The 13,268-nt window shown below is 36.7% G+C and overlaps 1 protein-coding gene across 1 annotated transcript; it reads right to left on the reverse strand.

Annotated features, from left to right (window-relative positions):
- Positions 1–2,496: 2,496 nt before the first annotated feature.
- LOC142239729 (uncharacterized) lies at positions 2,497–8,472 on the reverse strand. The gene has a single exon (XM_075311511.1). It carries the CDS (start codon positions 8,470–8,472, stop codon positions 2,497–2,499), a length of 5,976 nt encoding a protein of 1,991 aa, XP_075167626.1.
- Between the last annotated feature and the right edge of the window lie 4,796 nt (positions 8,473–13,268).

Consider the following 13,268-nt stretch of genomic DNA (forward strand, 5'->3'; position numbering starts at 1 on the left):
GAAGATCGGTTGATATACACGCCAATTATGACCAGATCGGTGAAAAATATATATGGCGGCTATATCTAAATCTGAACCGATTTTAATAGGGATCGTCTTTGAGCCGAAACAGGACCCTATACCAAATTTTAGGACAATCGGACTAAAACTGCGAGCTGTACTTTGCACACAAAAATACATCAACAGACAGACAGACAGACGGACAGGCAGACAGACGGACATCGCTAAATCGACTCAGAATTTAATTCTAAGACGATCGGTATACTAAACGATGGGTCTCAGACATTTCCTTCTTGGCGTTACATACAAATGCACAAACTTATTATACCCTGTACCACAGTAGTGGTGAAGGGTATAAAAATAATTGTTGTGCAATAAAAAAAAAAAAAAAATATTTTCGTTCCAATAGTCCATTTCGTTTATGACTTAAGACACATTTTGAAGTTTCATAGAAAAAATTTTTGAGTAATAATTAAAGTTCTCTCTCTTTTTGTTATACCCTGCTCCACACTGTGGAACAGGGTATTATAAGTTAGTGCATATGTTTGCAACACCCAGAAGGAGACGAGATAGACACATGGTGTCTTTGGCAAAAATGCTCAGGGAGGGCTCTTGAGTCGATATAGCGATGTCCGTCTGTCCGTGAACACATTTTTGTAATCAAAGTATAGGTCGAAGTTTTAGTCCAATCGACTTCAAATTTGGCACAAGTATTTGTTTTGGCTCAGAATAGATCCCTATTGAAGAAATCGGTTCAGATTTAGGTATAGCTCCCATATATATTTCGCCCGATATGGACTTATATGGCCCCAGAAGCAAGAGTTTTACCCTAATTTGCTTAACATTTTGCAAAAGAAGAACAATTAGTACTATAGTCAAGTGTGCCAAATTTTATTGAAATCGGTTCAGATTTAGATATAGCTCCCATATATATCTTTCGCCCGATATTGACTAATACGGTCCCAGAAGCCAGAGTTTTACGCCAATTTGGTTGAAATTTTGCACAGGGAGTAGAATAAGCATTGTAGCTATGCGTGCCAAATTTGGTTGCAATCAGTTCAGATTTAGATATAGCTCCCATATATAGCTTTCGCCCGATTTCCACTCATATGACCACAGAGGCCGATTTTTAACTCCGATTTAGTTGAAATTTCGCACAGGGAGTAGAATTAGCATTGTTGCTATTCGTGCCAAATTTGGTTGAAATCGGTTCAGATTTAGATATAGCTCCCATCTATATGTTTTTCTGATTTCGACAAAAATGGTCAAAATACCAACATTTTCCTTGTAAAATCGCCACTGCTTTGTCGAAAAGTTGTAAAAATGACTCTAATTTTCCTAAACTTCTAATACATATATATCGAGCGATAAATCATAAATAAACTTTTTTGAAGTTTCCTTAAAATTGCTTCAGATTTAAACTTTCCCATATTTTTTTACTAACATTGTGTTCCATCCTAGTGCATTAGCCGACTTAAATTTTGAGTCTATAGATTTTGTAGAAGTCTATCAAATTCTTCCAGATCGAGTGATATTTAAATGTATGTATTTGGGACAAACCTTTATATATGGTATCGAAAAGTTAGATCTACAAAGTGGTGCAGGGTATAATATAGTCGGCCCCGCCCGACTTTAGACTTTCCTTACTTGTTTTATATATTGTTTGCTTTCCAGTTTTAAAATCTTAAAATAATGTTGATTTTGTATTTATGCAATATGTACCTTTATTTATACCTTTCCGTTATTTGTTATTAAAAATTTATTTTACTTTTTTTTTGCTTTTATTTTCAAATTTAAATTTTAATATTTTTTCCCTTTACCTGCTATTATAAATTTTATTTTATTTTTTTTTTTTCATCTTTTTACTATTTTCAAATTTAAATCGTAATATTTTTCAGTCTGTGATTTATATATTGTTCAAATTCTAAACTTCCTTCAATTTAATATATTAATGTTATTTTGCTTATAGATTTTCTTTTGATTAAATAATTTAAGTTAACTTAACATATTTATTTAATTGTACATTATGATCTTAAACTTCCTGTTCAGTCGCTTGGTCCCGATAAATAAAAAACAGTATTTTCAGCTGACAGCTTTCGTAGCTGTAGATTGCAGCTAAAATCTAATTTTATTTAATTCATTAGATTATTATATTTTAACAATAAATTTAAATACATACACTTGTGTTTTCTTTAATCCAGTTAAAACCAACATGTGAACAGTATTTTAATCTGTGTTTCAGATAAATTACGATTACAAATTATTTACTTTAATATGAAACACGACCGACTTGTTTAAAGAACAATTTGAAAAGGAAATAGACAATATGTCATCGCATAGATATTTGTCATTGCGATTAGTGTTGTATATTTACATAAATTCACATTACATTGCAAGGTTGTATTACAAGCAACATCTAAAGTTTATGGAGCGTTACACTTTATGTTGAGCGCCGTAACATAGCCCCCTCCGTAAACTTTTATAGAAGATAGAAGTTTACTTTTCTACATCCAACTTGGCTAACTTCACCACAGGCCGTGTGGACAAACCATTTACCGTTTTCACCACAGCGCTTCGTACAACACCGTCCTTACCCCTGTGCACATCAATAACAATTCCCTTCAACCACTCATTTCTTTTTGCCTCACTGTCCACAATGATGACGACATCTCCAATGTTTATATGTTGAGTTGAATCATCATACCATTTTGTTCGCCTTGTTAAGCATGGTAAACATTCTCGCACCCACCGTTTCCAAAATTCATTTGATATCATATTTGTCATGCGAAAGTGCTTGCTTAGAGCAGAACCGGTTTTGAGAGAAGTTGACAACTCTCTTATACCATTTGACGATCCAATTAAAAAATGATTTGGTGTTAGGGCTTCTCCTAATGGTGAGTCTAAGGGCACATATGTAAGAGGACGAGAGTTTAATGTAAATTCTACGTCAGCCAAACCTGCTCTTAAGTGTTCCTCTCGCAATCCTCGATTGGGTAAAATTTCCATTAAAATTGATTTGATCGACCGCACCATCCTCTCCCATGCCCCACCCATGTGGGGGGATGAAGGAGGAATAAAAACCCATTCTATGTTTGGAAATTTTCTCTCCACTTCACTTGATGAAATTCTTTCCACTTCTTCTAACAACACTCGGCTCGCTCCTCTGAAATTTGTAGCGTTGTCTGAAAATACTTTACGTGGAGTTCCACGACGACAAACAAACTGTTTAAAAACGAGGAGAAAGGAATCAGTCGACAAAGAGGCAGCTATTTCGATGTGAACTGCTCTCACTGTCATGCACGTGAAGACAACACCCCATCGCTTTTCCTTTCTTCGTCCAACAACAATGTCGATTGGCCCAAAATAATCAATGCCTGTGTTATAGAAAGGTCTAGTAAAGGCTGCTAGTCGCTCTGCTGGTAGACTTCCCATGACTGGCGCTTGCGGCATTGCCTTTCTGATTTTACAATGTTGACATAATTTTGCAATTTTACGCACAGCTGACCGCAGACCAGATATCCAAAAAACTTGACGAATTTCGTTAACGACAATTTCATTATGTTGGTGGTGAAATTTGCGATGGTAGTAGTCTATGACTAAATTTGTTGTTGCATGTTTCTGTGGTAGAATTATGGGATTTTTAATGCTCGTAGGAACAATAGTTGCAGCGTCGATTCTGCCGTTGATTCTTAACATTCCAAATTTGTCTAGAAATGGGCTCAGCTTATACAATGTGCTGCTCTTACACAAACCTCTCTCATTTTTTATTTGTAGAATCTCTTCGTAATACACTTGCTCCTGACAGGTTCTAAAAATGAGAAATTCTGAAGCATTTAAGTCATTGTTTTCAAGAAATGGTTTAAAAGTAGTGGAAATCTTTTCAGCACACAATAATTTGCGAATGAATTCCAATACGGCCATTTGACATCTGCGAAGTCTCTCAAATGTGCTAAAACGAGTAGGATCAGGCGAAATGCAAAGAAATTTCGGTTTTGGTTGTTTGTTCGATATGTGGTATAAAATTTCGCTTGGATTATTTTTTCCAAATTCTGACTGTGGCCATTTGTCTTCCGTATTTCTCAGAATTTCTGGCCCAACAAACCAACGACTAGTGACATCAATGTCAGGTATACTACTCCATTTGGTAGCATCATCCGCCACATTCTGCAATGATGGTACCCACCTCCAGTCTTCTACGTTGGAATCCTCCAGTATCTCTCCTATTCTCACAGCCACAAACTGTTGAAACTTTCTGGCGTCAGATCTTATCCAGTATAGAACGTCTTTTGAGTCTGACCAATATATTTTTCTTGTGATATTGAGAGATGCTTCGTTACATATAAATTTGCAAAGTCGAAGGCCAAGAATAGCTGCCATTAATTCCATTTTGGGGACAGATATTGGTTTTAAGGGTGCCACACGTGTTTTTGATGCTACCAGCGAACATTTTGTATCCCCAGCAAACTCTGCCCGAAAATATGCTGCCGCAGAGTAAGCATCTATACTCGCATCTACGAATATATGCAATTCAAGTTTTTCGGCTTTGTTTGCAAGAGGGTAACATCTGGGAATACGTATGGAGGACATTTTAGGAAGAACTTTCACCCAATTCCACCATTTGTCACTTTCTGCCCTTTGAATCGGTTCGTCCCATCCTACTCTGGATCTCCAAATATCTTGTAGTAAAATTTTTGCATATATGACAAAATGGCCTAAAAGACCTAGAGGGTCAAATATTGTCATAACTATTCGCAATATACCTCGTTTTGTTGGGGGCACACTTTCATTAAAGATTTCTTTATTAAATTTTTCGAAAAAACTTAATTCATCGTCTGTGGGTTCCCACCACATTCCCAAAACCTTTTCGAATGAATTTTCTAAACGATCAAATATTTTGTTGTTAGTTGTATCGTTGTTCTCTAAATTTTCCAAAACAATCTTCGAATTGCTGAGCCAATTTCGCATTTCGAATCCACCACATTGATGTATGTCCCGCACCGCTTTGGCCAATTCTAGCATTTCTCCCTCGGAGTCTACACTCTGCAACCAGTCATCGACGAATGTATTTTGTAAAATTGCTTGTACAGCCTGTGGGTGTTTATCAACAAAACGCTCTGCATTGCGGTTTTTTACATAATTTGCCAACGAGGGAGAACATGAAGCCCCGAATGTCAAAACCGTCATTACATAAACATCAATGTTCTTTGATGGGTCACCATCGCGCCATAGGAACTGCTGAAAACATTGTTCATCTTTTTTTAAGCGAATCTGGTGAAACATCTCGCGAATGTCACCACATATAGCAATATTTCTCTCCCGGAATCTTATTAATATTCCAACCAAAGATTTTAAAAGATCTGGTCCTTTTAGCAAAAAAGAATTCAATGAGACATTCTCTGTCGATGCAGCCGCATCCCAAACTATGCGGGTTTTATTTTTGTTTTTATTTCTTACAGTGAAGAGAGGAATAAACCATGATTTACTGTCATTACGTATTTCTGATGGTTTTAGTTTTCGTACATAACCATTTTTTACATATTGTTGAATTTTTTCTATAAGAAATGTTTTTAGTTCTGGATCCCGTTGCATTTTTGATTCTATGCATATGAGTCTTCGTTTCGCCATTGAAAACGAACTGGGTAAATTAACTTCATCCTCCTTCCACAACAAACCGGTTTCCCACCTTTTTTCATGCTCCAGATACCTCGTTGTATTCTCCATTATTGCTTTCGCACGTTCATCTTCCTTTGATCGTAGTTGATTATTTGTTTGCGAAATGCCTACTGCGTCCAAAGAGAAAAAGTTTTTGAGCATTTCATCTAATTTGTTGTAGTTGTTACACGTACAAATATGTAATATGCGATGACAGAGAGTATCACCTATTTGTTGACGGCCATACACACCCCAGCCAATTCTACATCTCGTGGCAATCAATTCATCTCCATTTTCTCTAACTTCAAGAGGAACACACAATTTAGCATTGTCGAGTCCTATTATAATTTTTGCTCTTTCTGATGTATATGGTATTATCGGCAAATTTTTTAAATGCTCACATTTATCAATCTGTGCTTTCGACAATGTTTGTACAGGGAGCTCAAGCTTAGTGACAGTGCGTACATTATTCATTAAAATCTTAGAACTCTGCTTACGGTCTGAAATATACATAGACAATATTTTTGAATTTTCTACCTTTTGTGTTATTTCGCCTGTCCACTGTAAGCACAGTTCATCAGCTGGTCCATCCAGTCCAAGTTGCTCTGCTACTTCGCTTTCAATTAGTGAGCATGATGCACCCTCATCAATCAACGCATATGTATTAAGAGAACAGTCATTTCCAAAGAGTGTTACGGGAATGTATTTGAAGAGAACCTTCTCTTTAGAATGAAATAAAACTTGATGGGTATTATCATCATTTGCATCTTCCTTTTGCACGTTATTTGTTTTGTTTTCATTACTTTTATGCAATAGAGAATTGTGGGGCATTTTACAGTTATCTACTCCGCATTGACGTTTCGAACGACATCTCTTTATGTGGTGTCTTTTGAAACATCGGAGACAAAGATTATTTGAGCGAATAAAATTCCTCCTATTATTTACTGAGAGAGAGGTGAAATCGGGGCATTCATATAAAAAATGATTGTTTTGGCATTTGAAGCACGACAGCTGGTTGTTAGACTTGTTACCATCAATGACGTCATGAACCAAGATCCGTTCTTTTTTCGAGTTTTTTGTTTCGCCGACATAAGGTATAAATGATGTAACCTGTGAAGCACAAGAAGCTAAACTGAACAGCCAGTTGTCAAATGTGACTATGTCCGCCTTTAGTTCAGAAATTCTGTGTTTTCCCCAGTCTAATTTTAAATCAGATGGTAGTTTTTCGACTAGCTCATGAAGTAGCATTGGATCATTCAAGAAGTCCGATAAACCTATGGCTTGCATAGTGGTTCTGTAATTTTGTACAGCAAGTGCAAAATTAATTAATGTGTCAAGTCTCTCCTTTCGAACAGGCGGCTCGTTTCTCAGATTCTTTTGTAAAGCTTGTTGTATCACCTCTGGACGTCCGTATAACATGCGTAGGGTGTCAATAGCGAATTTCACCGTACTTGGCATCATAAGTTTGCCCTTTACCGCATCCAGAGCCGGCCCACGTAAACATTTCTGAAGACGTATTAAGTTTTCTTGGTCACTAAAGCCACATCTTTCCGTAGACTGCATATAATTTGTGATGAAGATTGGCCAGTCTTCCGGCTTCCCTGAAAAAATGGGTAAATCCTTGCTGATGGCGTTACGGGCTGCTATGTGAGATGTAGATAAGGTTATATCAGCTGTGTTGTTGCCTAAATTTGGAAAAGACGATGTAAACGGAATGTGGGAATTATTTGGAACGAAACTGATTGATTGCTGCGGAAGGCTTGAACTATTGTGATAGGGATTAAAATTAGTTGAATTTGAATGGTACTGGGAGTCTGGAAAATTAAAGCTATTGTTCTGAGAGGAGTTGTGAACCGGTGGAAATGTACATGACTGGTGTTGAAAAGTAGGGAGTGTATTTTGTGTTAGGCGCAAATTTCTGTTAAATAGGATAGGATTATGAAAATTATTGTTTGTTGTTACGTCACCAATATTGGCATGACGGGAGCTCGTGGTGTTTATGTCGTCAAAGGTGTACGGATTGTTATTGAGTATTCTCCCGGTTGCTGTTACCTCTCTGTTATTAGCAGTGTTAGGTGCACCAAAAATGTATGCATCTGTGTGTGCTGTCGAGTTTTGTTGTGACATTTGGATATTAGCTGTGGACAATATTCTTTTGTCGGAAGAACTTATCATGCTATTACCAAATCCACCATTGTGGGGCTGTGCAGTCTGATGGGTACCATTAGCGTTACCTGTAGTATTGTTGGTGTTGAAAATATTTGGTATACTACGATTTTGTGACATGGCCGAGCCTGGAGTAATTAAACTGAAACCATTATGCAGAGGAGGCATCAATGTTTGTTGATTCGATATGTGGCTCGTACCGATCGTAAGACCAGACAGTTGTGACGTCATCAATTGTGTATTTGTTGATGAGTTAGTGGTCGTAGTAGATGGTGCAGAAAAAACAGTTTGCCAGGTGACATGTTGTTCCGATTTGTTGTTCGATTTACTCTTGAGTTTAGTGGAAGTCTTGCGAGGGCGTTTTGGAAGGGGGTCTTTGCGTATAAGACCAGAACGAGTGGTTGAAGGAATTTTAAATGATGCGCTTACCTTAGATGTTGATTTGGGAGTTGAGGCGGCGCTATTCGCTGCCTTCAGGATTTCATTGTTCTGCTCGTCCGTGTCGGTATGATGTATGCTACTCGCTGCGTGGGCTCCTGGGGGCGATGCATGGGCCTCGGCGGATGAAACTGCAGCGGCTACATTATCGATATCCACGTTGACGGTTTCTGCAAAACTTTTTCCTAAAGTTGCATCTTCGGTCGGGGTCGCCATTGTAGATTCCTTCAAGTTAACCAGTAACTTTTCCTACACAAGTATTTTAGTAATGTTCAGTCGCTTGGTCCCGATAAATAAAAAACAGTATTTTCAGCTGACAGCTTTCGTAGCTGTAGATTGCAGCTAAAATCTAATTTTATTTAATTCATTAGATTATTATATTTTAACAATAAATTTAAATACATACACTTGTGTTTTCTTTAATCCAGTTAAAACCAACATGTGAACAGTATTTTAATCTGTGTTTCAGATAAATTACGATTACAAATTATTTACTTTAATATGAAACACGACCGACTTGTTTAAAGAACAATTTGAAAAGGAAATAGACAATATGTCATCGCATAGATATTTGTCATTGCGATTAGTGTTGTATATTTACATAAATTCACATTACATTGCAAGGTTGTATTACAAGCAACATCTAAAGTTTATGGAGCGTTACACTTTATGTTGAGCGCCGTAACACTTCCCATGCTGAAATATGACACTTTCGTGGTCTTGTGCATGGGAAAGCAAATAAAGAACAATATTTAAAAATAAATGTAATGCCGAATATCTTATCGAAATCTTGTGAACATTATTGGAATATATGTAGAATTGAATTATTTGCGTTTCCAAAGGCATATTTTTAAGAAAGCGACCAACTACAGGTATGTTTCTGTTAAACAAAGTTTCTTTACATCGGCTCGAGGCACAGTGCTTCGATCTAATACAACGAATGGACCAAAATAGAAGGAGGTTTCGTAGGAAGCGAAACGTTGATAGTCAAAAATAAGAAATATGTGAAGTTTGGTACCGGTCGTACCACTCATTCACGTACCCTCCATACAAAGGGATCAAAAATATCTGATTGCATAGAGGGGTGAAATAACACAAATAGCAAAATGTCCGTATTTGGGGACGGTTAATGATAACTTTATTTTTGCAAAAGTTTGTATAACATATAAAATTTTCAATTTGTTTTCCTTTTGGCCATCTTGATAGCATTTTGAGGACTTGTAACAAAGAATTATATCGCTGAATTTCATTTCTCTCTTTGATTTTGTTTAATAGGTATGTTGTTAGTATTCAATTCCAAAAATAAAATGTAGGTAATTTTGAACAAGTAGATAGTTGAAAATTTATTTGTTTTTCTTTTAGCCACTTTGGTACTTTGAGGACTTATAACAAAAAATACATCTCTGAATTTCATTTTTTGTTTGTTTTATAACTGTTGTTAATAGTCGATTCAAAAAATAAAATTTTGCAATCGTGCAGAAATTTGATGACGGGATATACCGGTCCAACACTGATTTTCATATGTTGCCGTGTAAAAATTATATGTTTGGAACTCAAAATGTTATCACATTATTTTTAAGTACAATCATATAATGTTCATAAACTACTACAACATGTTTGAGGCATATATATTTATATGTTAGAATATATTATGTTTGGCACATTACATTTTGTTAAATATAATGTCTCTGGATGCAAACAGCTTTTAATATAGAAATTTCGTATAAACATAGTTTTGTTTAGAATCGCCAGGGAGATCGGGGAAAATAGAGAAAACATATAAGGATGGCGACGGAGATAGATAACGAAAGACTTCAACATAGCAAATATGTGTCTGGCACATGAACGAGGCACCAAAAAATTTGAATGCGTTTATGTCTAAACGTTATTGAATTTACACATTCAATTACGTATTCTTGTAGCATGAAAACAAATCAAGTCAGTCTACCAATAATCGATAAAAAATAATAATAAAAAAGCTGAAAATATTAAACATTTATGAGCAGATTTAGTAAAAAAGAAAGGAATTAACTATTTGGGGCTTAAAAAAAGATATGCTTATCGTGAAACATAATATGTTTGCACAGTACAAACAGGTTTTTGCTTGAACCAATTCTGAAAGTATAAATGCTGTAAGCGAATACGCTTGGGAATATATGTTACGGAGGAAATATATTAACAACAATATACCAAATATGAATAGATATATCTGTAATGGAATTGCCCTTTAGGCTTTATTAAACATTGGATCACACATATAAGCATCTCTGATTGCTTTTTTTTCTCGCGTACACTTGTGTGTTCTTTTTTTTCAAATATCTACTTGCTCCTCCTTTCTACAGACGGATTAGCTTGGCTCACGTGCCTCATAACTGTTTCAAAGCCCAAAAGTACTTCAAGTTGCTGTTATTGCCAAAATGCCAACGCAAATATCAAAAAAGCGAAAACTTTCATAATCTTTCTATTTCGAATATTTAGCTGCCATCCGAGACCGTATTGTCTTCTTGGAATGTATTCGTAGGTCTGTTTGCGTATGGGATTTACCGAAGAAAGGATGCCGACAATCATATGTTGATGAGAAAAGTTAAATGCATGTACACACACACACATATACAAGGCATCCACAGGAGGTGTCACCCTCACCTGACATAAAAAGAGAACAAAAACATCAACAAACCCGGTACAAAAATAAATCACAACAAATGTACAAAACAATGAAATCCACCTCATAGAGGAGACAAACCATTTTTGATTTGATTTAGTTGCATAGTTGACTGGAGTTCAATGGTACTCATGGACAAAATTCAAAAGTAAGCAAACTTTATACGACAAAACTATACACGGATTTATGACATATCCAAATCTGATCTAAACGATAATGAAATCATAATATTTTATATTACATGGTACACTAAAAAAACATGCAAAGATTTTGTCTTTACACTCACGATTTTGGTATTGATTCCGAGCCACAGAAGTGGAGAATTGAAGTAAGCATACATTGAACAAGTAATTATCTTTTAAATTTGAGTTTTGCATACTTGTTTCTAGGACAACATTTTATTTATTCATTTCTCCAACTTTTTTCTTCGTGTGCTATAAAAGTTCTTTAAAAACGAGTTAACGACAACTTTATTTTCCAAATTCAGACTCGACTTCCAGTAGAAATTATATTATGTTTCAAGTAAAAAACCTCTTTAAAATAAAGTGTGGAAAAATATGTCCTAAAAGGTGATACGGTAAAAATTTGGTCAATATAAACTTGACGTATTTTTTGCATTTAAAAATCCTGAACAATTTTGCATTTAAAAAACCTGAACACCCCTCATTTTGAAGGTGTGTGTGTAGAATGTTGCTCCTATTTTGATTTTGGAATTCACTCTTCAGTTGTCAAAATGCCGTCCAAGCAAGAAGAGCAGCGTATCAAAATTTTGCTCGCGCATCGCGAAAATCCCGAGCGAGTAGCTCGGGCTGGCAAAATCGCTAAAAGTTGCCGTTACAAATGTAATTAAAGTGTTTGGGGAACGTTTGTCGACAGCCAGGAAGTCTGGATCGGGGGGAAATCGAAAACCGGAAGCCGCTGAGACGACAAAGAGAGTTGCCGGTAGTTTCAAGCGAAACCCTAAACTCTCTCTCTCCGAGATGCCGCAAATAAGCTGGGTGTATCGTCTACAACCGTGCATCGAGTCAAAAAACGAGCCGGACTATCGACTTACAAGAAGATAGTGACTCCAAATCGCGATGATAAACAAAATACGACGGCCCAAGCGCGATACCGGAGGCTGTACACGACGATGCTGACGAAGTTTGACTGCGTGGTAATGGACGACGAAACCTACGTCAAAGCCGACTACAAGCAGCTTCCGGGACAGGAGTTTTATACGGCAAAAGGAAGGGGAAAGGTAGCAGATATTTTCAAGCACATAAAACTGTCAAAGTTCGCAAAGAAATATCTGGTTTGGCAAGCCATCTGTACCTGTGGCTTGAAAAGCAGCATTTTCATAGCTTCCGGGACTGTCAACCAAGAAATTTACGTGAAGGAGTGTTTGAATAAACGTCTGCTGCCTTTCCTGAAGAAACAAGGTAGTTCCGTTCTGTTTTGACCGGATTTGGCATCTTGCCATTACGGTAAAAAGGCCATGGAGTGGTACGCCGCCAACAACGTGCAGGTGGTTCCCAAGGACAAGAACCCTCCCAACACGCCAGAGCTCCGCCCAATTGAGAAATACTTTGAAGAAGTAATACTGGGCTAGCGGAACCTAAAGAAGACCAAAAAAACTGCTAAAAACGAGCAGCAGTTCAAGGCAAACTGGCTTTCTGCGGCGAAGAAGGTGCACAAGGTGGCTGTACAAAATCTGATGGCAGGTGTCAAGCGTGAGGCCCGGCAATTCGGATTCGGAAAAGCGAAAGCCTAACTGAATATTTTTCCTGAATTTTATGCTAATTGAACTTGAAAAAGAAATTTAATTTGATTTTTTAAATAAACGATTTCACCGATTTACACGCGTTTTCCCTTGACCAAATTTTGACCGTATCACCCTTTATATTTGAATGATTTTTTGCTTTGTAGCCAAGACACAAAAAGTCAACAAATTTAAAGGCGATTTCCTTAATTTTGACGAATTTTTCAGAATTACTAAAGCCAAGTTGACCTTAGTTAAACAAATATTTCTTTCATGTGAAGATAACCAGTTTTAAGTCGAATCTCTTAACTGCAAAGCCAAAGGACTACATTAAGTCAGAGGAATACGCCATCTATCCTAAGCAAACTTCGTATTCGTATTTTAAGGACAAGACATCTTTGGCATTACGACAATATTTTTTCGTGCTTGGACAGACAGACGGACACCAAGGGCTAGCTCGACTCAGGAGGAGTTATATCCTACGATTTATTATACTTCTTCTAAGGAATCATTGGCTTTGAACAGTTACTAGTTGGTATGATCCAAAAAGTTTCCTTTCAACAATATGCAATGGTGAAAGTTTTACGCATTACTCGACTTGTAATCTTT

Source organism: Haematobia irritans, chromosome 5 (genome assembly GCF_050003625.1).
Source record: "Haematobia irritans isolate KBUSLIRL chromosome 5, ASM5000362v1, whole genome shotgun sequence".
NCBI classification, from domain to species: Eukaryota; Metazoa; Arthropoda; class Insecta; order Diptera; family Muscidae; genus Haematobia; species Haematobia irritans.

Bases quoted from the DNA above. Each gene is read 5' to 3' on its own strand.
- LOC142239729 (XM_075311511.1), bottom strand. From the start codon at position 8,472: ATGGCGACCCCGACCGAAGATGCAACTTTAGGAAAAAGTTTTGCAGAA.